The sequence below is a fragment of the Malaclemys terrapin genome, chromosome 17 (genome assembly GCF_027887155.1).
Source record: "Malaclemys terrapin pileata isolate rMalTer1 chromosome 17, rMalTer1.hap1, whole genome shotgun sequence".
Taxonomy (NCBI): Eukaryota; Metazoa; Chordata; order Testudines; family Emydidae; genus Malaclemys; species Malaclemys terrapin.
This window is the reverse complement of record NC_071521.1, coordinates 8,713,280-8,739,439: the sequence shown is the minus strand read 5'-3', so window position 1 is coordinate 8,739,439 and position 26,160 is coordinate 8,713,280. Positions and strand designations below refer to the sequence as shown.

Sequence of the window (26,160 nt, the reverse complement as noted above, 5' to 3'; positions counted from 1 at the left end):
ACAGGTGTGCTAGGTTTCAAATAGTGATTACCACAAGGCTGCTTCTACAGTAGCTTAAAATGATGGCTTCAAAATGAACTTTCAGGTGTCCACTACCTGTCAATACCTTGATGTTTACCTTTAACATTAGCCCAATAATGTTATGGAAACAAGATGGCCAATCACAGACCTCAGATGTCTTTTGTAGGGATAACAACATTTCTTATAGATATGCAGCTTCCAGTCAGGCTTTTAAATGAGTTAATTTAAGGGCTTCAGCCAAAGTCAGGGCCCATTTGTTCTAGGCACTGTACAAACACATAAGCAGCAGCCCCAAAACACCCATTGCTTCGGCTGCAGTTCTCCGCAGTAGCAGATCCATTTTTCTAGAGAAATGCCCATAGGCACATCGAATTTAAAGTCCGATGCGGTCTTAAAACCCTCTTTCGCTGCTCCTGTGACACATGAAGTCATTTGACATATAAAGTAATTTAAATGCATTTAGCAGAAATGCACATTGAACCCAAAGGCTATTCTCCAGTACATGTTCCGAAAGCCTCCTGATAGACACAGGCCTTCAACAACGGAGACTAAATAAACACTAATTATTAGGTCCAGGACACTATGGTTGGGGACAAACAAAACCAAACCAAGTATGTGTTTAAAAAAATAAAATAAAATCCAGCTGCGTGAGCTGATTTTCCAAAGGAAAGAGAAAAAGGTAGGTCTTGTTTGTCTTTGTGATAAAGACAACACACGGTCTGGGACAATTCTGCATGAGCTGGCAGCATCTGATCAAGACAAGCCATGGCTGGAATGGACGGTTTGCGGTGAGGCAGGATTCGGGTGGACTGGCAAGAAGCTTCTACAATACCTGTCAGCAATGCAATGCTGGCCAGTGTCCTTTGTCCTGACACTCTCATAAGCACAGAGACTCCTCTCTACAGCTTTCTCCTTTACTGTTGCCAACATGAAGAAGTCAGTATTTGCTTGTATGGCTCAGGAGTAGATCAGTGCTTTGAAGTTTACCTGTGGGCAAGATAATGGTGTGTTTTAACGGAGCAAATAGCTTACAAAAACACAGGCGGCTCTTTCGCCGGAGCAGCTGGTGTTTCTGACAGGGTCTGAGGTCAAAGTAGAGACTCTTGCCATCGGAGATTGGAGATCAGGAGGAAGATGATGGATTCTCCAACGCCTGCCCAAGGTCTGTGAAGCAGGAATACCATGAACATTCAAGAGCTAACCAAAATTATCCAAGTTGCCTTCTGCTTTTAAAAAAGGCCCTTTTTCCAAGAATGGGAGGCTATAAGATATATATATGCATGATCTGTGATTCATGGGGCAATGAACAGCATCACAGGCTACTGCATCCCACTTTGAGTATTTGCTGGAAGTCTCAGTACACAGTGGCTTTGACTGGTGGCCATAAATAAATAAAATATCTATTTCCCCAGATCACGCTTATCTGAATTAACGACGAGAACGAGATACAGAATTATCCGAAATTCAAGGGTGGTTGGACCTTGGCAATGGGTTCAGGCCCCTCTCTAATTCAAGGAAAGATTCTCTCTCTCTCAGGGTTTATTCTTCTGGTGATCCAAATAGCCAGGGCACTGCTTCCCCAGAGATGGAAGGCTGATGTGGACTTGAGATTTCTCTGTTCTCCTGGATAGCTGGGATAATTCCAGCCTCTGTTTCCTGCTCCTTGTGCAATTGTCAATTTATCTTTCCTGCTGTCACATCTGAAGAGTTGCCCTCTCCAAGCAGGGTGCATCTCCAGCTGCACACCACACGGACTAAGATGAGGTTGCAATGGTGCATTTTCAGCATGGCATCGCTCCCCACAGCTCATCTTCCCAGGCTGCTCCAAACACGGCATCAGACATTGACTCCTAGAGGGTGACTCCTCTTTCAAGGTGTTGGCTTTCAGTGAGTCTGGGGATTCTAGGTTCAGCTGAAAGCTCAAGATGGGAAAGTATTCCTGCTACTAAGGAAAGCTGAATCTATGCTTTTCTGGTGGTTGCCTTCTTGATCACCACTGAGGACTGAACTGGGGACCTCCAGAGCCTGAGGTAAAGGATTAAGTGTTGTAGTTGGAGGTTGTAACAGATGCAAATCCTCTATGGCCTGGGCACAGCAGAGGATTCGTAACATACCCTGATCAGTGGGTTACATACTTTCCCTGGACAGAGGGAGCTCATCTGGAGTCTGATGTCCACTGCAGTTCAAATTCTGGCTGAGTCCTCATTTTGTGGCCATCACCATGGTGGGCTTGACAGCAGGTTGAACCAAGAAACTCCAGAACTATAAGCATGAGCTTCTAAAGCCCTGGATAGCTACTGAGATCACAGACACACAGACCAGTGGGCCATTCCAAAGAGCACGCTCACAAATAATAGCCATTGGCTGCCACCTGTCTGAGAAGAGGCCTTACAGTCCACCCAAATCCAAGGAATAAATCAAACTTCCTGCCTCTAAGAGCAATTGTAGTAAAGCAAACAAATCCAAGCAGAGCCTGCTGGATGACCCAGAAAGAGGGAGCATCATCTTAGGAAGCGGTGAGAAATCCAGAGCATTGTCAGCACAGTGTTTTCTCCTAAGGAAGAACTGTATCTTTGACCCCGTGACATATTGTACTCTATTATCTTCTACTACACTTCACACGTCAAGGGGATTGAGCATGCCTCTCTCTTCCCATCGCCTTGCCATGACTGGAAACGTGCATCTGTCTCACAGAATGTTCAAAGTAGTGGAAAAACTTCGGGCCGACGGGGAAAAAAAAAAGAAGACGGGAAACTGAAATCTTAATCTAGAATAGAGGTGATTCCTACTTCCCCCACATACCCATGCTGCTGCTCTTTGCCAAGACTTTCGTTCTATTTCTCACCAAATAATATATTTATAGAGCACCTACAGCAATTCTCAGTCCAGAATTAAACCCTCTGCACAGACGCAGTGCATGTATTCAGAGTGCATCGCTAAACTGTTCAAGGAGTGAGGCTGGAAAAGAAATGGAAACTCCATATGGTAGCTCCATAAATTTAGCAGGCTGCTAAAGGAAATCTGCAGTTCCTAAGGACAATGACACCAGTTCCGGACATTGCACAGCACCAAAGGAGATAACTGTAGACAGGAAAAAGTTACTAGGTCTTTGATTTGCCCACAGGGAGAGGTCAGTCTTCAGAGTAACCGACCAGATGGTTAGTAATTGATTGACCCACCGTGCCGTGTATTATGTAGTGATTTGTCAGCTGAAAAACAACACAAATTTTGCTCAGTTATATCAGTGTGAGGCCCCATTCAGCAAGGTACACGAGCACAAAATACCATTGACTCCCCGGGATTAAAAAGTCAGGCAATACTTAAGCACCTTGATGAACCAGAACCTAAATCTGGAATAACGACACTGAAGTCATCAGCTATTGAAATCACTGGAGTTACTCCCGGTTCACACTGGCGTGTCAGAGCAGAGTTCGGTCCCCTGTATTTTTTTCCTAGTCGCTGCAGCAGCAGGAGAGGAAGCCGGAACCGATAGCTTATCCCTCTGCTGGCCCTCATGATGGGAGCCATTCCAAGAAACTAGGCCCTACGGTCTCCACCTATGTGGTTCTTACTGCTGTCAACAGCTTTCCAAAGTAGCGCAATTAGAGGCAGTTCCCCCAGGGAGCCCCAGCCTAGGTAGCCTCCAGCCACCACCCTGGCAAGTGCACTCTCCCTGCAGTAGCCTGCCCTAATCTCCAACAATCACCTGCCTGGCACCCTCAGATCTTTTCACCTCCACCGCTGGGACACCAGACACCTCCTTGCAAGCCTGTTACTATTCTCAGAGACTAGGTACAGCACCCCCCAGTCACTATTCATCGATCATCTCTCGCGTCTTTGCCCTTAGCCCATCGCCTCTACCCTATTGGCTGCCATTAGTCACCCCACTAACTCACTGCTGCTCGTTCAAGTTTACCCAACCCAGCTGCACTTGTCCTCCTGTCTCTCACCTCCACCCTCCCTCTCCTTTCCCATTGTCTGCTCCCGTTCTTCCCCTCCATCATGCCCCCATCTGTCCTCTTGCAAGACACTTCCCACCTCCTTTACATCTAACCACTTCCCCTGCACGCACAACAGGAGGACACCCCATTGGAGCAACCTCACTTACAAAGAGCGGTTCTTAAAAAGAAGATACCCCACCAGGAAGCTCACGTAGCACAGAGTAACCAACGAGATATTATTGTAACCCAGGTCCGTCCTTCTCCTGCCTAACCCTCTCATTCATCACCACCCATCATGCTTGGTATAAACACAGATCACAGGCTTTTCAGGGCAGTGCTGGTGTATTTTATTTGTCTGTGAAACGGTATGAACACACCGCACTGCATATATAAATAAATGGTGTTGGGCGCCTCTCAGAGATGCCAGGGCATTTGCCACGGTCCCTATTCTGTTACTGGGTGGTGCTTCTGAGGGAAAAAGGGTTCTGTGGGTTCTGCTGACTCAGATGCAGGTGATTCGTTACTCCACCTAGGTATGAAGGAAGGGAGATGCTGTCTAGGGAGAGAGGATCTAGGCTTTGGGCTGAACATTGCTAAGGGAGGAATCTGAGAAGAAGCCAAGCATGGTGAGAAACTTTGAACTGATCTTTAAGTTGTTTTCTTGTTCATGTCTTCATAGTTAAAGGCAAACCCCAGGAAAGGGGCAAGAGTTAAGATTTTACACAGCGGGGAGAACAGGCTGGGAGAGGCACCTCATCACCTGTACCTAGGAACCTAGTCAACAGAAAAGCTGACAAAGGTGCAGCCTCCATCCGACATTTTAAAGGACACTGTCAATATTAAGTGTTTTCTGGTTAATTTAAAGGATTTATACTTTCTGGTAGAGCCCCATTTCAATAGTACATCCTGACTGGTTTAAAAGTCACTTAAAAAAATCTGGTTGAGAATTTGTCTGTTCTCCTGTTTGTGTTTATTAGGGCCAAAGAACACCACAAAACATACTCACGCCTGCCCCTTCACCCCAATCCTCTCTTTCTGTGTGCACACACCTGCCTGCTGCCTCTTCAGTTCCAGCTTTGCTGCTGCTCTTCCTGAAAAGGGTTTAAAGCACTTTTGGCTAGTTTTCAACCAGCTTCAAGAGTGGAGAAATCCCCCCCCCCGGAAATTCAAAATTTTGATGGAAGTTTTTCACAAAACACTTTCAAAACTGGTTTCTGCACTTTGTGACACACAGCAGTGCAGTTCTCATCCCATCCTGCAGAGGACAGTGGTGCTTATAAAGGAACACGCCAGGGTTGTATTATTATTCTTAAAAGATTGTTTCAACATTTGCCTTTGTAAGATCCCACTGACACACCTCAGTATTTTGGTATTTCCCCTCCCACCCAAAAGCCACTTCTAGTCATGTCCAAATTCAGCTTAATTTCACCCTCAAGATACAACATTCTTTAAGCAGACTGGCAAACAGTAATGGCAATGAACATTGTGGTAGGTAGCCACACCGGAATCCACTTCAAATAAGAGATCTTGGAATGACTAAAAAAAAAAAAAACTTGTCCCAGCATGAACTTCAACAAGCCTGGCTGTGTATAATAGCAGGTTATTTGCTTCTATTGTGGATAATGCATCCAGCTAAGGTGATTTCCCAGGTGAACACAGCCTCCCTTAAAGGAAAAATAATTATATTCGGATATTAAATAGCATTGTACAGTATCCACAGTGTGCAGATGGGGAAACAGGCCCACGGGCACACAGCAGGTCAATGACACAGCTAGGTGTAGAATTCAAGTATCCTGAATCCCAATCTAATGTCCTGTCTCTGGACTACACGGCCTCCCCGAAAAGCTCCTACAGTTGCTGTGAAGTCACACAATGAGTTAAGCAAAGAGCAGACACACATCAGAGAGGACAGGTTTAATTACACATGAGGGGATGATATCATTTGGTACAGGGCAGTGGAAGGGAGATGTTGGAGACAAAAGGTAGCTTGTTATGTTAGGGTTACCATCCGTCCGGGTTTCCCCAGACATGTCCGGCCTTTTCAGCTTTAAATGGCCGTCCAGGGGGGAATTCTAATAAAGTAGAAACGTCCAGGATTTCCCCCTTCCCCTCATGCAGAGTGTGGCGCAGCTGATTGGACGGCTGGGCCTGATTGAAAGCCGCTCGCAGCCACTGGGGCAAGGGACAGGGAACCGGTGGGGTTAGATTGGTTGGGGGTTCTGGGGGGGCTGTCGGGAGAAGGGGGTGTAGAGAGCAGTTGGGGCAGTAAGGAGACAGAGAGCAGGGAGACTTAGATAGGGGGTGGGGTCCTGGGGGCAGTTAGAGTGCGGGGGTCCTCAGGAGAGGGCAGTCAGGGGACAGGTAGGGGGTAGGGGGACTCTGAGGGGGGCGGGAAGTGGGAGGGGGCGGGGCTAGGGCGGCACCCCGTGTCCTCTTTTTTGATTGTTGAAATATGGTAACCCTAGTTATGTATTTAAGAAACAAAAGGCCCGAGCCACAAGATTCTGCATCCAAATAACCAGATTTCAGGGGAGGAGGGATCAAGATGATCTCTATTGTTGGTGGTTCTTACTATTGTAATGCAAATAAAAAAAATGGTGTCTAAACACCGCAACTGAGTTCATTGTGCTAGATGCCATAGATACCTACAGTGACAGGCCCTACTCCGAAGAGTTTACCATCCAAATGGACAAGCCAGACAAAAAGGTGGGAGAAAGAAGTATCGCCACCTTCCGTTTTACATACAGAGAGGGGAGGTACAGAAAGGCCTAGTCTACACTAGAAAAGTTTTGCTGGCATAGTTATCCTGGCAAACCCTTCTAATGTGGACGCAGCTTATACCAGCATAAAAGTGCTTTTGCCAGTATAGCTTGTAACAGGTCCTGCTGGGTGAACCAAATCCCAGTCCAACACATTAACCACCAGAACATTCTTGTTAAGGAATGGATTTCGCCTCAGGCTTTCCCAAAGCTCTTTATTGTGCATGGGGTTAAACAGGATCCTGGGAGCGCAATAACTGAGTCCAAAACCCAAGACGTTGAAAGAGCCACGGGGGAGTCCAGCACCTCTCCGAATAAAGTCTTTGGGAGGCAAAGAGAGCAGCCTTACAGTACACGCTGCAACAGCGCCCACGCAGCCCCGGCCTTCGGCCTTCTCTTGTTCACTACACTTCAGTGACAAGTCACATACCCGGTCAGGTCCACCAGCACGCTGTGGACACATACAAAGGAACCGGTCTGTGGAGGAGCAGAGGGAGTGAGGCTGCCTTGTAGAGGGAAGCAGAAATATAAACCCCAGACTTTTTTAAATGCCGCACAACAAACAGCCTGCAAGTGGGGTTGCACTGAACCTCGCTCAGAGTCCAGCTGCTCTGTGACAAAAGACATTTCATTCGAGGGCTCCAAACGCACTGTGAACGGCAGAGAGTTCACATGAGTCACAGATGAAGAATCACCCTAGTGTTCTGCCTTCACATGCCTTTGTGAGCATTTAGCATGCCTGGGACCTTACGGGGGGCTGGCACGGAGATGAGCAGGCTCTGTTCCTTTCGGAGGGGCTGGCCTAGCGTTCAGCATAACAGCAAGCACAAGTTCCCTTTGGCAACGTTTTCTTTTTTAATCGACTTTTCCTGGGGGGGGGGGGGGGGGGGGAGAGAAGTTTCAGTCCCAAGGCAAGGTGGTTTGTGAACTCTCAGTATTAATGCAATCCCTGTGTGCTCATATGTTTGTTGGAGGTTCGCAACGCCTTGCACTCCACAAGTCCCCATTGCCTATCACTTCCCCCGGGCAGGTGCCAAATACTTTGGGAGAGCCCTTAGTTGAGGCAGTTTTCAAAATATAGGAAAGATGGGGGACAGGGTGGGGGAAAAAAAAAAAAAAAAAAAAAAAAATTCTGGGCTGGCCGGCCAGACAATTCAGCTGGTGAACATGCAACCCAGTAATATATTAGGGGGTCAAGCACCCAGGACGGGTTTTAGAGCGACTCTTGTCCTTGCCCTCTGCAGGCCAGCAAAGCCAAAGTACACTTGGATTTCAGAAAGTAGGTGGAAGTCTTCTACTTGATCTTACCACACAGTCTCACCTGCAGAGCAGTATGGCAGGGCTTATGGGGAAGGCAACATCCCCGCCAGAGGTGGGTTCCAGGATGGCTCCCACAGACTGACAGCAATAAAGTAAAGTTGAAGAAGGAGGGGTAAGGGGTCCCCAAACTGAAGCTGGAACATAATTCAAGGGCCTTCCTTGTGTTGCACCATGCGCGCACACACACACACACACACACACACACACAAATAGTTGTATTACATATGGCGTGCACAGATAGGTATATGCACACATTGTGAGTATAGATACACAGAACATGTATTTAAATTGTATGCATACACACAAGTTATCTATACATGTGTATGCACACACCTTTACACACACACACACACACAAAACATACCATTGCCTCAGTTTATATCCTAACACATTATCTAAGTTTATTGTACCATATGATTGTATTTATAGGGCAATATTTATATTACTTTTTCTCTCAAGACTAAATATTGAACAACTTTTTTTTTTTAAATACTGAAACAAAAAGTCAGCTAATGGTCCCAGACCTGGGTTTGTTGGAATTATCAAAGGTCAGTTTTCTAATGAGTCCAACACCAGTGGAAAGGAAAATTTCTTACTAAAACTGAGAAATGATTGACAGGATAAACTGTTTTGTTTTGGATTAATAAGCTAGGAAATAATTTTCTTTAAATGGCATCTTCTCTCCCCCAAGCATTTCTGGAAATTTCACAAGGCACAAGCAATAAACTTATCCTCACTCGAGATGTATTGATTCCTTGCTCATATTAGATATCTGAGGGACAATTACCAGTAGGTTTTCTGCAATATAGCACAGGAAAGCTTAAGGATAAAATTAAAATCAAATATATATTCAAAGCCTATCATACTGTCCCAGCAAACACAACCGCTGCATAAATCATCAATGCCACAACATGGGGTTTTATATTGTAGCATATGGTGTGCTGTACTGTAATATTATATAACAGGTAACATGTATTTTTGCTGAAAGCAAACTGCATTGCTGCAGGTTTTCCTTTTCCCGAGCTCGTATTCTTGCTAGCTCACCTCCCTTCTTCCTTGGAAAAACATTAAGATGGCAAGTTTAAATTATGCTAACATGAATTTTCTTGATTTGCATTTAATAGGGATTCTGATTTAGTCTATCAGCCACTTCCCTCAATGAGACAGGCAAATTAGTTCAGTGCGTCTGAAATAAATCTCATGTACTCTATTACTGCTGTATCATTACTTCACTGAAAAGTGTCTGTTTTGCCAGCAGTGTAGCTCTGCCAGGATCCTTCTGGGAGGTGCCTCTCCATTTGTAGTCCAGTTGTAAGACTGGTGTTCAGTTAAAGAATCACAATGGAACAGCACACACAACTTCCAGCTCATCTCCACGTCTCTGGAGGGGTGGGGGGTCATTTCAAGCTCACACTTAACTGACCGTGCAGCCAACCAAGGATCTGAACCTACAGACACATACTCATGTGAAGAGCTCCAGTGAGTGCTCGTGTGCATAGCTACCCGCAAGGGTCAAGCTCCTATGCCGCAGCCCTTGCTTGCGCGAGAAGTCTGTGTGTGAACAAGTAGTCCCCTGGCCTCAGTGCGTCGGAGAAGGGGTTGGAACCTGAAAGCACAGTTCTACACGGCAAAGGGACTTTGGCCTTGTCTACACTACGCAGTTTTGTCGACAAAAGTCGGCTTTCCTCAACAAAACAGTGGAGGCGTACACACTGAAATGCTTTTCCTGCCAATGAAACTCCCCTGCTATGCCGACAGCATAAAACCGCCTTGACAAGCAGTTGGCTGTGATTCCTGTCAATTTCAAATTGACAGGAAAACCAGCTCCCCAGCCAGGCTGCTCCCGGATCTCTGCTCCACTCTATTATTACTCCTGAAAGCATTGTTGAGCCAACACAGTTAGTTATTCAGGGGAGAGCAGGATTTTGGCCTCTCTTGTGCACCAACCGGACTGTTTTTAGATCGAAGGGGCCTGATCCTGATAGGTAGTATTCAATGTGAGCACAAAGGCTTACTCCAAAAGTAGTTCCACTGAAATCCCCTCGGGCTACTCAGGGACCCAAGGGCACTCCAATCAGAGCTGGGGCCTACATTCGAACCAAGGGCATTTGTAAAACCCCATGAAAAGTAATGGCATTGCGTGAAGACAATGGAGACAGGCTGATTGGCAGAACCTTTAGTAGGCAAAGGAACCAGCTTGACTCTCAGAAGCCAGGTAGAGCTTGCACGTCTAGCAGTTAAAAACATGTATGTTTTTGCTTGTGTATTTGCTACTATATCTATATCTCTATCTGTCTATCTATCTATATCACTGAGATGACCAACAAGGAACCCCACCCTCCCATTTTTACCAAGTCACTTTCCAGCATGATTGACAACTCAACATCTGCTCATCACCGGCAGCAAAAACAAAACAAAATAAAAATAAAAATAGGCTAGTCAGTTAGTGCTACTGTAATCCCAGCTTTCAATGCTATGATCACAGTTGCACCAGGACAATCACTTCCTCCTTTAAAAACAAACACACTCACTCTGTAAAACAGAAAGAACAGAAACATTGTTGTCTGTAAATATTCATGATTTAGACCACCAGAAAAAGCAGCACGTCCAACAACGTAGCTGTGGAAACCATCATGCATCTGTTGTCTCTTAGTCGCTTGTCATTTCTCTTGCTCTCCCTGAGAGGTTCATACATATTTAAAAAGGCCGATAAGTGATGAGTAATAGAGCTCTTATAATATTGTAAGATTAGATTCAAAGAGAAAAAGAAAAAGGCATCTGAGGGAAACAACTTGGTTTACCCCATTCCTACAGTCAGAAAGGTTGTAATTTTTTAATCAGTAAGGGGTGTTTTTTTGGGACAGTTGTTTCGGAATTAAAAAAAAAAAAAAATAGATTCCGAACAGATGCAAGGCTGCAATTTTCTGTGCACTCTGATCTTCAGGGTGTGACACAATTGGTCCCAGTGAGCCTGCCATGTCAAATGAAGTCCTTTCTTTTTAAGCCAATCAGAGCAGGCATGGGTGAGAATCAGTCATTTAGAGTGCACAGCAAATATCAGCTTTCAATGTCCTCATTGTTCTCCCAGCAGAAATGCCCTGGAAAACTATTAATTATAAACTGAAGCAAGCATTCCTCAGTTCTCAACAACAACAAAAATCCCCCTCGATCCTTCACTGTTATTAGCTGTTCTAGTTTAACTACCGATTTTCCTTGCAAAACTACTACTGTAGCTGTTTGATCTTGCTCAGGTAAAGGTGAGTAACAGAGCAAGAACCGCAAGTGATTTCGCATCTAAAATCCCATACTTGGAAAAGACTTTTGCTGGATGTGATTTACTTGTAAGGTTTTGCTTTTTTAAAAAAACAAAGAAAAAAAATATTTTATTTCTTAAAAACCTTTTCTGAAACACAAACCTTCACAACTCCCCTGAGTTCAGGAGGACTACTTACAGGTACTGATATGGCCCCTGTGCGTTCCTGCTTACAGTCTAAATAGACAAAAACAGGCCAAGTGTGGGTGAAAGAAAACATTACCACCCCCAATTTGACAGACTGGAAATTGAGGCACAGAGTAATGAAATAACTTGCCCAAGGTCACACATGGAGTCTGTGGGAGAGCAGGGACTTGAAACCAGGTCTCCTGAGTGTCTGACTAGCACCCTAACCTTTGGGCCAACCTTCCTCTCACTAGTCCAGATACTTGGTACAATGGCTATGTAACTCCCTGATAGTCACAGACGCTAAAATATTAAAGCAAAAGAAATCGTTACATAAACGTTTTGCTGCTGAGCCCCATTGATTTTTTTTACCCCCTGTGCTTTACTGATACAATATTAATGTGATTATGGTTTTATGCATTATAGGAACATTTTCTCATGAAAAGAAATTAAGACAGAAACTCTTCTCCATCACAATGCACCATTATATTCAAACTGCAAATACGCTGAAAGCCAAAATGTTTAAATGAAAGACTCTTCCAAAGCTGGTCAGGAGGATACATTGAGCTGACCTTACAGTCGTTTTCACCTGCTTTAAATACCTTGATTTTAGGACAGATCCAAAACCGGGTATTGACATTCACTTAAATGCAGTTACTCACTGGCAAAATTACGGAGTCAGGTGTAACATGCATGTAAACATGCTTCAACTAGATTCATCAAAACATTTCTATGGCTCCTGTTGCAGAGAACCTGGACGCCTGACAACGATTAGAAATTCACCAACTAGATGAACTAGAAAGCTACTCTCTTCTGTAGCCAGAACAGCACTCTTGTTCTCAGTAGCTGCCCACCTGCCAAATACAATCCACCTCCTAAAAGGCCTGAATAAATTACGTGCGCCTTGAAGTCTGCAAACCTTGGATTTTGGGCAGCTGAAGGATGGAGTGAGCTCCACAGAGGGGCATCATGAGTTGAGAATGCCGACAGCAGCACCCCCCACCTGATCACCATCTCCACGGTAAGACAGAGGGGTCTTACCCAGCCGGATCCCAGACCTGACACATATTCAGTCAGACCTGGGAGCTAATTGGCAGCCGATGCATAGCATGGAGCGCCGATGTTCTGCTGTTCAGGCGATCACCACACTTAGGAGGCGGGCAACTGCACTCTGTGCCAGCTGAAGCCTCCAGATGGCTCTCATTGCCGTCATGACATCTAGGCTGGAGGTGACAAAGGCACGAATAACCAATGCGAAGACCACAGCAGTGGGGAACGGTCACTTCTCTTTCCAGACCAAGGAACAGCTGTTGTGACTGAAAAGATTCTGCCACTTTAACTAAACTGACACATCACACAAGGTATCTAGGTAGCTGAGCTGGGCCCAATGTGGCCTATTCACACATTTCAGGACCCAATCCCGCCAACACTGAACTCGGCACACTGAGTTGCATTGCCCATTGCAGTCGCATTTACTGTGCATAGAGTTAATCGGGCACAGATGGTTTTGCAGGATTAGGGCCTTTGTGCTCATTGGGCCAGACCCTTCGATTTTCACTGAGGGCTTTTAACAAGATGGAGGGTTTTTTACCTCTCTAGTGGGGATGGCTGGTCTGGAATGGAAAGGAACAGGACTAGACTGCATAATTATTTTTTAATGTTGGGGATATATTGAACCACATATGCACATAGACATCCATATACATATGTATATCGTGTGTGTGTGTGTGTGTGTGTGTGTATGTATTGTATTTGTCTCACGAAACAGCTGATCGGGAGGTGCGGGAGGGAGGGGGAAGCGCTGATCGGTGGGGCTGCCGGTGGGCAGGAGGCGCTGGGAGCAGGGGGGAGCTGATGGGAGGCTGCTGACGTATTACTGTGGCTCTTTGGCAATGTACATTGGTAAATTCTGACTCCTTCTCAGGCTCAGGTTGGCCACCCCGGATTAGACAGTTGGCAACCCTATGGAGGGGTCAAAGGTCATCCTGACCGCTTCTGGTCATTCACGATCCTTTGACACTTTTTGCAGGAGTCTGTACTAATCCCTGTGGCTTGACCAAATTTTCCCTTGGGTTGTTACATTCTGCCCGACTACAATCCTTGCTGTAGATTCAGTCTGGCCCTATGGCCACCAGTTTATATAAACTATATTATAACATTTTAGCCATCAGTTCTACTTTGAAATGATACAAATTTCTTCGGAGAAACTCCTGCAATTCTTCGTTCATTGTGCTGCGTCACAAGCTCCATTTGCCTTAGCAACTGGGATTCTAACACCATTAAACGGGATTTAATTTGCTGTTCCTAATGTTTCACCCACAGTATTAGATCATCTTTCTTTCTCCACTTGAAAGGTATCTTCAGCTTAGCAACAGTGAAATTAATAGAGAAATCATTAAAAAGTGTAAGGTTAAAGCCGTGCAAATCAAACACTGCAGAAAATTATTTTCAAACAATAAAATTAATTGCGCCATCAGCCGCCGTAACAAAACACACAGGGAGCTGATGTTAAAAGACATCGCAGATTATTGACAGCTTGTGTCTCTCCGTATATAAATGTTTGACGGTACAACAATTTAATTGTTTAATGCAACTAGATGAATGTTTCCCCGACAGAAAAGACTGAAGAAATGAACAGCGAAACATAGCCGGGACAGAGCAACCCAAACCAACACTGCAGTGCCAACCCAGAAGACAATGGCCAAGATTTTCCAAAAGAACTAAGGATTCTGGATTAGGGTTGCCAGCTTTCTAATTCCTAGTAACCGGACCCACCAAGGGCCAGTCCCATTCTCTGCCTCTTCCCCCGCCCCAGTCACTCACTGGATTGTCTCAAGATGTTGGCTGCAGGTAGGAAGCTGCCCTGGTTGAACAGGGGCTGGCACAGGTTAGTGACCCGGTGCCTCACCCTGCCCCCGATAACCAGGCTTTTGGTTTGGGTGCCATTTAGGGTTGCCACGTTCCTGAAAACCTGGTAACCTTAAATGGCACCTGGACACAGAAGCCAAAAACTGGACTGTGCAGGTAAAAACCGGACAGGTGGCAACCCTATTCTGGGTGCCAGACTTGAGACAGCTCCACAGGCTCCGATTTTCAGAGGTTGGCTGCTCAGCACTTTCTGGCAATCAGGCCCCTTTAAGGTGAATCCAACTGGGCCCCCAGAATCCTTCATCTCTTTTGAATAGCTTGGCCATAAGGGTCAGTGCATGATATCGCCCCTCTGCACAGAGCACCCTGCAGCACTCAATGGGGTCAGCCAGTTTGGTTTTCCATGGCAAACCCTTAAAGTACTAGAACGGATTTATGCAGGAAGTCGCTTCTCTGACTTCCAGATCTGTGGACTCAGCCGTCCAAGTTCACCTGAGGATTGGACTTTGACCAACACCCACACCCTCCCCCCATAAATCCTCTTACGAGGTGTTGGGGGCAGGGGGTGAGTTGAAAGATGGATGAGGAGAGGTGCCAAGATGGTGGGGTGGTCACTGAAGTAGTCTGATAGCTCCACAGACAACCCCCTCTTCAAGGAAAGTATCAAACGGAGACGCAATCTGAGCACATTCAAGGTTTGGTGCAAATCCTTGACGTAGCTCTAATCAGTCAGTAAAGTTACTCTAATACAACTTTGATACAAGATACAACTTTGTCTGAGCCATATACAAATAGAGGTGGGTCCTCAACTGAAACAGCTCCTCCCAGCCCCTTACATTTGGGGAAGAAGGATGATCTTGTGACTAAGGGTATGTCTACACTGCACAAACAAAACCAAACCCCAAACCCAGCAGCAAGTCTCAGAGCCCAGGTCATAGACTTTAAGGTCAGAAGGGACCGTTATGATTGTCTAGTCTGACCTCCTGCACAATGCAGGCCACAGAATCTCACCCACCCACTTGTGTAATAAACCCCTAACCTATGTCTGAGCTATTGGAAGTCCTCAAATCATGGTTGAAAGACTTCAAAGTGCAGAGAATCCTCCAGCAAGTGACCCATGCTCCACGCTGCAGAGGACGGCGAAAACCCCCCCCAGGGCCTCTGCCAATCTGCCCTGGAGGAAAATTCCTTCCTGACCCCAAATATAGCGATCAGCAAAACCCTGAGCATGTGGGCAAGACTCACCAGCCAGACGCCCAGGAAAGAATTCTCTGTAGTAACTCAGATCCCACCTCATCTAACATCTCATCACAGGCCATTGGGCATGTTTACCGCTAATAGTCATAGATCAATTAATTGCCAAAATTAGGCTATCCCATCATACCATCCCCTCCATAAACTTATCAAGCTTAGTCTTGAAGCCAGATATGTCTTTTGCCCGCACTGCTCCCCTTGGAAGGCTGTTCCAGAACTTCATTCCTGATGGTTAGAAACCTTCGTCTAATTTCAAGTCTAAACTTCCTAATGGCCAGTTTATATCCATTTGTTCTTGTGTCCACTGAGCTTAAATATTCCTCTCCCTCCCTGGTATTTATCCCTCTGATATATTTATAGAGAGAAATCATATCTCCCGTCAGCCTTCTTTTGGTTAGGCTAACCAAGCCAAGCTCTGAGTCTCCTTTCATAAGACAGGTTTTCTATTCCTCGGATCATCCTAGTAGCCCTTCTTTAATCAGTTCCTTATCCACCTTTCAATTTCCATATTGATCACCATCTTTTCCAATTTAACTAATAATTCCCCATGTGGAACCATACCAAATGCCTTATTGAAATTGAGGTAAATTAGATCCACTGCGTTTCTTTTGTCTAAAAAGTCTGTTACCTTCTCAAAGAAGGAGATCAGGTTGTTTTGGCACGATCTACCTTTTGTAAAACCATGTTGTATTTTGTCCCAATTACCATTGACCTCAATGTCCCTAACTACTTTCTCCTTCAAATTTTTTTTCCCCAAGACCTTGCATACTACAGATGTCACACTAATAGGCCTGTAGTTATCCAGATCACTTTTTTCCTCTCTTAAAAATAGGAACTATGTTAGCAATTCTCCAGCCATATGGTACAACCCCTGAGTTTACAGATTCATTAAAAATTCTTGCTAATGGGCTTGCAATTTCCTGTGCCAGTTCCTTTAATATTCTTGGATGAAGATTATCTGGGCCTCCTGATTTAGTCCCATTAAGCTGTTCGAGTTTGGCTTCTACCTCGGATGTGGTAATATCTACCTCCATATCCTCATTCCTATTTGTCATCCTACCATTATCCCTAAGCTCCTCATTAGCCTCATTAAAGACTGAGGCAAAGTATTTGTTTAGATATTGGGCCATGTCTAGATTATCCTTAACCTCCACTCCATCCTCAGTGTTTAGCGATCCCACTTCTTTCTTTGTTTTCTACTTATTTATATGTTTATAGAACATTTTACTATTGGTTTTAATTCCCTTTGCAAGGTCCAACCCTACATGGTTTTGGCCTTTCCCACTTTATCCCTACATGTTATGACCTCAATAAGGTAGCTTTCCTTGCTGATCCCTCCCATCTTCCACTCTTTGTAGGCTTTCTGCTTTTTCTTAATCATCTCTCTGAGATGCTTGCTCATCCAGCTTGGTCTACAACTCCTGCCTATGAATTTTTTCCCCTTTCTTGGGGTGCATTCTTCTGATAGTTTCTGCAACTTTGACTTGAAGTAATTCCAGGCCTCCTCCGCATTTAGATCCCCAAGTTCTTCAGTCCAATCCACGTCCCTAACTAATTTTCTTAATTTTTTAAGGTTAGCCCTTTTAAAATCAAAAACCCTAGTCACAGATCTATTTTTGTTTATCCTTCCATTTAGTTTCACTGAATTAGCTCATGATCGCTCGAACCAAGGTTGTCCCCTACAAACATTTCTTCTATGAGGTCCTCACTGCTCACCAAAACCGAATCTAAAATGGCATCCCCTCTTGTTGGTTCAGCAACTACTTGGTGAAGGAATCCATCAGCTATCGCAACCAGGAAAATCTGAGCCCTATTTTATTACTAGCACTTGTCCTCCAGTCTATATCTGGGAAGTTAAAGTCTCCCGTTATCACACAATTCCCATTAGTATTTACTTCATTAAAAACATTAAAGAGGTCTCTATCCATATCCAAATCAGATCCCAGTCAGTTATCAGGGGCCCATGTAATTATCTAGACCAGTAGCTCCCAACCTATTCACCATTGTGGGCCGCACACGCGGCTCTCTATGTGGGCTGCATCCACACAATAGATATACTACCTGTATGGCCCTGAGGATGTCACATGGGCTGCAGCTGGGTGTTGATTGGGTTGCAAGCAGCCCGTGGCCCGAGAACCACTGGTTTAGACAGATATTCCGATCCCAGGCTTCACCACTCTGATCTTTCATATAACCCTTCCCCCACAATCATTTGACCAGCTTTACTAAATGCACACAGTACAAACAAAAAAAACGTAACCATCTGATATTATTTGAGGCCTTTGCACCTGTCTTCTGTTGATCCTCTGATGTTTATAATCTCACTTAGTATTTTTTTCTATATCCTTATTATGACATTGACAAATTTCCAATTTAACTAATAATAATTCCCCATGTGGAACCATATCAAATGCCTTATTGAAATTGAGGTAAATTAGATCCACTGCGTTTCCTTTGTCTAAAAAGTCTGTTACCTTCTCAAAGAAGAAGATCAGGTTGGTTTGGCACGATCTAACGATTTAAGTTTCTAAAACCATTTTTACACTGTCTTTAATGTGGCTAGGAATACAAATAAAAACAAACTAATATCTTGCCCTTCAGATCACTTGTATTCTGACAGGAACTTGCTACGGCTAAGAGTAATCAATAGGTATATGTTGACAAGACTTTTTGTGGCAAAAAGATGCAGGATACATCTGGATTAGTGTGCGGTGAAGGGGGAGGCAGGAATGTGCCAAAAGTTAAGTGGATCTGTCAGTTTTATGGGGTTTCAAAAAGGCTAAATTTTATTTAAACAGGTCACACAATGCCCATTGTAGAAAAGAAGAAAAAAAAAAGACAATGCTATTTTAAAGGAATTCTTCTCTCGTCTAGACATGCCAATATCTGCCTGGAATAGTCGGATGAGAAAATTGGTTTATAAGAACCCTGCAATTAATACTGAATGAGACACAGGGCGGCTGTATGTTCAGCTGTTTATTCGCTTCCAGAAGCTGGACATCTAAAGGACGCTATCTGAAAACAAACCTGAAAAAGAAAGTCACAGGAGAGAGAAACCCCCCTCAGCATTTTGTCAGCTTGTGTATGCTGCCTTTTAAGGGAGCTCAGTCATTTTAAAAGAACAAAACACCTGATTTAAAAAACAGGAACTGGTTTTTAATTATCTGACATTCATTTCAATGTTTCTTGTTTGCAGCTGCCACCTGGCCAACAATTCTGTCCAGATCTCTGTCCCCCGGGGTGAGTTTGCGACCTCCATCCTGATCCTTCCCCACCATTTTTAGCCCCTGCAGCACCCTTCTGGCCACGCTCTTGGAACTGCGGCTGAAGTGGCTGGGCCTGGGCATGACGCCGTTGCGCTGGCGGCCCCCGTAGATCTTGGTCATGGAGCCGACGCTGGCACCGCCTCGGAGATACAGGTGCCGGGCTGTGGAAGCTGCTCCGGTATAGAACCGGTTCTCATCGTACGGGGCCAATTCCTTGTGCTTGGCCAGCTTGACCGTATGCTGAACGTCGACAGAGCTACATGGAGACCCCAATCACATCACACACCCCCTATGGTCCTAACCATTCCAGGGCGCTTTCCAAACCTTGGTTTCCTTTCCTAACTCTCCCCCTCCCATCGATATTAGCAGATTATCTGATAAAACATGGTCATGTTAGAGCAAATGTTCATAAATATATTATGTCGAAAACTGCTAATTACTTCCATCAGGTGAGTGGCTGATCTAAGGAAAAAAATCACAGCCCTGGTTAAAAGTCAGTGGGTGTGCCAAGAACTCTTTAAGGCTTAGAGCAGGAGTAGGCAACCTAGGGGACGCGTGCCGAAGGCGGCATGTGAGCTGATTTTCAGTGGCACTCACACGGCCCGGGTCTTGGCCACCGGTCCGGAAGGGCTCTGCCTTTTAAATAAGCTTCTTAAAAGATTTTAAAAACCTTATTTACTTTACATACAACAATAGTTTAGTTATATATTAAAGACTTATAGAAAGAGACGTTCTAAAAAAGTTAAAATGTATTACTGGCACGCGAAACCTTAAATTAGAGTGAATAAATGAAGACTCAGCACACCACTTCTGAAAGGCTGCCGACCCCTGGCTTAGAGGAAGGACTAGTCAAACCCCTTTATTTAACAAAGAGCTACAAACAATGGCAGGACTGCCCAAGTCACACAACAGGTCAGGGCTAGCCTATGTGGGGAAATGATAGACAACTAGAGAGAGACAAGGTGGGTGAGGTAATATCTTGTATTGGACCAACTTCTGTTAGAGAGAGAGAGAGAGAGAGAGAGAGAGAAGTTGGTCCAATACAAGATATTATCTCACCCACCTTGTCTCTCCAATATCCTAGGACTGATATGGCTACAACAGCACAACATACAGACAACTATACACTCTTCAGTGCGTGCACACAGGAAGTTACGGCAGTATAATTATAACAAGTATAATTAGGCTGGTATATTTTCCCCTGTAGACAAGCCCTAAATCACGTAGGCTGAGGGGTTTCACTAAAAATGCAAGGGCTAGGATATTTGCTTTGCAGCCTGGGTGTGTTAGAGACAGAAAAATCAGCAGAAGGCCTGGAGAAGCAGTTGTGAGCAACATGAAAATTCATCTTTATTAAGGGGTTTCAGGTTCATTCTCTGACCCTACATGTACGAGTCATTGTTTTCCTGGAAAGCATCAAATTGCTTTGCTTCAGATACAATTAGCATCTTCTGGCAGTCACAAATAGCTAACAGATGAAAACAATTGACAGCAAGGTTAGAAAACAAGCAGAAAAATATGCTGAGGTAAAGCCACTAATTATATAATCACTATTATTAGCCTGGATTTTAGTTCTTTATTTTCCATCACATAAAAGGTCATAGTAATAAGGGAGCGGGGGAGGGGAGAGGAATGTGTCAATGGTACCATGCCTGCAATAATCAAACACGCGGACATTGGCAGGACAATGCCCCAGCTAGCTCAAGGCAGCAAAGAATACCACCGCCCCAACTGGTCCAGTGGCGGGGGCAAGAAGGGGGGGAAATAACCTCTTAAAACCAGCTTCAGCCCTGTCACTCCCATTTTCCTAATGAGACCGGCTGTTCAAGTCGCGTTACTGTTGAATGCACGGCAGAACTCAGCCCAAAAGAGAGGCCTATGTAACAACATGCCGCATGGATCTCCTGCGGTCTGACGCATATTTATCAGTAGGCTTGGAAGGATTAGATTTTTTATCAGTAAGTGTCAGTAAACATTGATTTCACCGTACACACACACACATATTTCCATTAATAATCATCAGAATTTACAGATAAGCAAAGTGAGCAGGATGCTGCTTAAGAACTTATTAGTCTTAAGTGTATAAACGTGTATAAAGGTGTTGTAACAAATACTGCCTAAAGCCCATATTTCCAGCTCTGCTAAAACAGCCGGCTGTGACATTCACAGAATGGGAGCTGCAGACAGTTAGATGGCATTCATAAAGCTTCACCTTTGTGAATCTCAGCATTTATGGTCATTATTTAATCACCTGACCCCCTCATTTCCCACAACTGCAAAAGTTTAAACTGTTAAAAATTGGGGAGAAATAATATCAAGGTTTAATTTTTAAGTATTGTCAACATTCTTAAAAATAAATATTGAGTTCTGCCAAGCCTATCCATGAAGTGTATGAGGAGACAAAAATGACACGAGTCGGCCTATTGCAAGTCTCATGATGTTTGATGGCATCTTTTGGAAAACCCCAATTCCTGGAATCCCAGGATTATGTGAAACTGGAGCTTTCGTTTAATAAAAAAAAAGTTTCTAGCCCTCAGCTACAGAGAAACTAAATAAAAAATAAATAAATGGAGATATCCTATCTCTTAGAACTGGAAGGGACCTCGAAAGGTCATCGAGTCCAGCCCCCTGCCTTCACTCGCAGGACCAAGTACTGATTTTGCCCTAGATCCTTAAGTGGCCCCCTCAAGGACTGAACTCACAACCCTGACCCAATTACTCCCTAAGTCACAGCCAGTGTCCTCTCCTCAAAGGACAGTAATAAGATATCACAGAAAGTGAACATAAGCAGAAAAGAACCATCCCCCCAAGCTAATAGTTTAGCCCAAACTGACCCTTGGGTGCAAATCACAATCTTCCTAAAGGGCCAAGCTCTCCCACTCTGCCTGCCTCCTTGCACAACCTGTCCCCTAACCACAAGCAGAACGAAGCTTAACCCTCTGATCACAGCACCTTTCACATCTACCTCCTGGTATGAAGACTGCCCTCTGGGCCAACACTCCAGAGCTTGCACTCCTCCCGAGCTAAAAGGGGAAGGTGCTACAGCGTCAGCCAAAGAGTCACGGTTCCATAGCCGGGGGCTCTCACTCATCTCCTCTGTGGATTGGTACAGAGGGGGATTTGTAGCACATGCTCGGTGGCACTTGAAAAGCGCGGTCTGTCCATTTTTGCAGATTGCCCGACAAACCTTGTCATTTCTATAGCACTAACGTCCAAAGCATTTTACAGGCAAGTGCGAAGACAAAACAGCTCCCTCAAAATCTAGAAACAGAGCACAAGGCAGAGAGGTGGGAGGGCAAAAAAAATGCAGCGGTAACCAGCGATGGAGATGAGCCCATAGCCTTTTGCCTGGATTTGTCCCTCCCCTGTACCCGCCTCCTTCCTCCCTCTTGTAATTTGTTCAGGTTGAGTTTATGATGTTCAGTGATTGTGATATCTAGTGACCTCAAGCATGTAAGGGAGGGACGATCGGACATTTTCACCAGAGAGCACATCAAACTTCACCATATTGCAGCTTGTCATTAATTATAAGCTTGCAGGGAGGTTGGATTTCATCAATGCTCAAACAGAATTTGCCAGTGGGCATTTTAAGAGTCAATTCTTCACACTCCAATAATTTGAGCAATATTATCCAAAGGAGAGGGGAAGGGAAAGCAGGCCGGTGTTCAGCTGATGCAGGAAATTGACTGAGGGAAACAAAGAGAAAATGAACGAGGCCCACGAGGTTAAAGTCCTTCATGCGGTCTTGCCAATTGGATTTATACCATGAAGCTTGTCCCTCCTGAAACACAGATTTTACAGACATCCTGACTTCCTTCTGCACCTCAAAGGAGCACTGCCTGCAACAGGTGCCGGCGCTTTCATGGGGAAAAATTCTCAAGTGCAGAATGACCAATAATTAATTATTCTAGGTGCATAGACAGACACACTGTAAAGAGGCCTGATTTCCTAAAAGTGCTGAGTACATGTGCTCTGAAAAATCAGACCCTTTTGAGGTGCTTAAGTAGGGTCCCAAAAATTGGGGCACCCAAAATCCCTAGACCTTTTGATCATCTTGTCCAATACTCCTAAGGGTATTGCGTAATAGCCATCACTGCAGTACTTTAAGGGCTTGGTCTTTCATGGTACGGGGCACCTACAGCTCCAACTGACTTCAACGAGAGTTGTGGGTGCTCAGCACTTCTGAAAAAGCAATCCCCCAGTGCTGCTGGTGGATCCATTTCTGACAACTCATTAGCACTTGGAACTACCAAGGAAGTGGTGAATTTTCCATCTCTGGATGTCTTCAGATCATGACTGGATGCCTTTCTGGAAGATATGCTGTAGTCAGACACTATAAAAGGGCTCTATAAAAGGATAACTGTGTTATACAGGAGGTCAGACTCACTAGAGGATCTAATGGTCCCTTCTGGTCTTAAACTCTGAATCTATGAAACTCCAACGCTACTAGCGCCTCCAGGTGAAAACCAGAACTGCAAAAAAAGCAGCTCTGATCTTCCAAAAATATTTTGAGAAAAAGTTAAGGGTCCTTTAAAAGCATCTGCCCCCATTTTCCCAAATATTTGAGGGGAATCTCTCCACCAGCAGCATGTGCCTATCCACACCTTTCAGAGAGACACCTCTAATTATTGCTTACATTCTTTATGAAAATGTTTCTTCTTCTCCTCACTGTTGCTCCAATCTGTTCTCACAAAAAGAGGTCATAAAAAACACTGACATCCACGCTCTGCGCTCCAAGGTAAAAATGTCTATGTTCACATAATCACTTTTCATCTTTTTTCTAGTGGGCATGATTGTTTTTTTATTACTACTTTACATTCAATGTACTTTACAGTACAAATCTGGCTTCTGAAATGATGCCCCCGGAGTGGAATTGAAGTTTGAAGCTCAAGATAAGTAGATAACGTACAATGTTTATTCCTATGTTCAGAACCTGGGATTCAACCAGCTCAGGTCACATCTTCAGTGTACTGCGATCTCAGGTCCGTTTCTGCAGCACAGAGGTCCTTTCGATAAAGCCCCACGCACATCAGAAATAGTGCTGCTATTTCTGTATGAAAGATTCAATTTTTTGGTACGATCTTTGGGACCCAATGACTTGGAAGACTGAATTTCTCCTTCCCGTCAGACAGCGATTCCATCACATCAAATTCAGATGCGCCCTACAGGCCGAACAGAGCCATGTTCCTGCTTTCAACCATGCTTGGTCTTTGCTCAGCAAGCAGAACTTTCACAACTGTGTTCTAGCATCATCATCGCTCGTTTTGTCTTCTGCATGCACACACAAATAGCAGTACTGCCACAGCAGGGCTTCCCTTAAAATTACATTCCAGGTTTGCACTTAAATCTTGCCTGGAGCCCCAGTTCCTTTCACTCACTGATGCATGTTCATACCAATCTGAATGCCATTAGCAATGGTTTGTATCAGCATTGCAGTTTTGGGCCTCTCTCAGCCCTGGTCTACACTGAGCACGGGGGGGCGGGGGAAATCAATCTAAGTTACGCAACTTCAGCTACGTGAATAATGTAGCCGAAGTCGACGTACTTAGATCGACTTACCGTGGTGTCTTCACCACTGTGAGTCAACTGCTGCCGCTCCCCCGTCAACGCGCGGCGGTGGAGTACAAAAACAGGGACAATTTGGAAATTACTCTCCTAGTTCTAACACAGTCATATTATTGGTAAAAATGTAATCTGAGTGCTACTGCACACATTTCAAAAAGCAGCCTTCACTGCAACTTCAGGGCTTGGTCTTTGCATGACTATGCCCCTACTCACCTGCCGTCAATGGGACTATGCGCTCTTAGGAGAGGAACAATGGTCCAGTGATTAGAGCATTAGCCTGGGCCACAGGAGACCCAGGCTCTGTTTCTGCTCTGCCACAAATATCCTGTGACACCTTTGGCAAGCCACTCTGTGCCTCAGTTCCCCATCTGTAAATGGAGGTCAGAACATGGCCTACCTCCCAGGTGTGTGCTGAGGATTAAAGACTGAGTGCTCAAGTTCTATGGTAAAAGGGGAATAGGGCCATATAAGCACCTTACATAGAAATTGACAGTCTACAAGACCAAACGCTTTTTTTTGGTTAACCATCTTTCAAACAAACCATGTTCCAAAACCAATGTATTGCATTAAATATGATCCGAATCACAGCAGCAGAGGACAAGAAAAATTAAGAATAGGCATGGAAGATGCAGCAAGGCACTTAAGCAAATGCTTAACTTTAAATACAAGGACAGCCCCAACGGATTTTAATGAGACTACTCACACGCTTACAGGGAGGCACATGCTTAACTACCTTGCTGAACTAGGTTATCTGGGGGCAGTTGATGAGGAAGAGAGATGCAAGGAGGCTCTCCCAGGAGCTGCAGAGGAGAAGACACCCATCAGTAAGTAGCACTGGGTAAAGGGAATGAGAGGAGGCCATTACCAACATAAGCAAAGGTAATGCCACCCAAAAAAATCCCCAAAGCATACCCCATCCCAGGGCTCAGTTTTGTACAGTTATTTACAAGCTATTTGCACCTTGCTGCTGTACCCTGAAGTAATCTCCACCTTTACTAAACGTAAGCAACAAAGCTGCGAAATCCCCACCGTCTGTTAGCCAAAGATAAATCTCGGACAATGCTAAACCAACCACCTCTCTAAGCCATGCCTTATTATTTGAAATGTCTGCAAAATATTTAGCGACTGCAGGCTGGCTCCAAAGTTCTCCAAAATTACTAATGACGGGACTGGGATGAGAGGCCAAGAAAAGTGCTGCTAAGTGGCGTGTGCCCAGGTCCTTTAGTTTTACCCCTGGTTCGTTAATGTTGCTCTCTTACTACAGTGATGGCCTTTTAATACGTGATTAGTGGGAAGTGAATGATGTTGAAGATAAGAAGGTCTCACTTACATACACACCATTAAGACTGAAAGCTTAAACGAACTAGCTATAGAATCAACATCTGAGGCTCATTAGATCAATCAGAGAAATGCCGAGAATGAGTCAGAGCTGTCAGTTGCCTGCAGGTAGAGCACTGATCTGCAGGGCATGGTTTTCACTGCAGCTGGGTTGTTCTTCCTCCCTCTCCCTCCATGCTTTCAGCCAGTCACAGAAAAAGGATACAAGCCAACAAAATAAAAAGGGCTCGTATAAATAAAAAACCCTAAACCTAACATGTAGGACGCTCCTGTGGGAAACGGTCTCCATTCAACAGAACGTTCTGCTTAGTGGCTCTTGCTAATGCAGACAATTTTCTGTTGGTCAGTCATTCCAGCCTCACTTTATATGGCATAGTCTAGAGCAGGGG

General features: G+C 44.7%; 2 protein-coding genes across 3 annotated transcripts in view; both read right to left on the bottom strand.

Moving 5' to 3' along the window:
- VAV2 (vav guanine nucleotide exchange factor 2) overlaps positions 1–26,160 on the bottom strand; it is a 322,511-nt gene that overhangs the window by 211,838 nt on the left and 84,513 nt on the right. The window lies entirely within an intron of this gene.
- LOC128825175 (40S ribosomal protein S19-like) lies at positions 18,779–20,316 on the bottom strand. The gene is made up of 2 exons (XM_054007368.1): positions 20,255–20,316; positions 18,779–19,124 (listed from the first exon to the last, which is right to left on the bottom strand). Exons 1-2 carry the CDS (start codon positions 20,314–20,316, stop codon positions 18,779–18,781), a joined length of 408 nt encoding a protein of 135 aa, XP_053863343.1.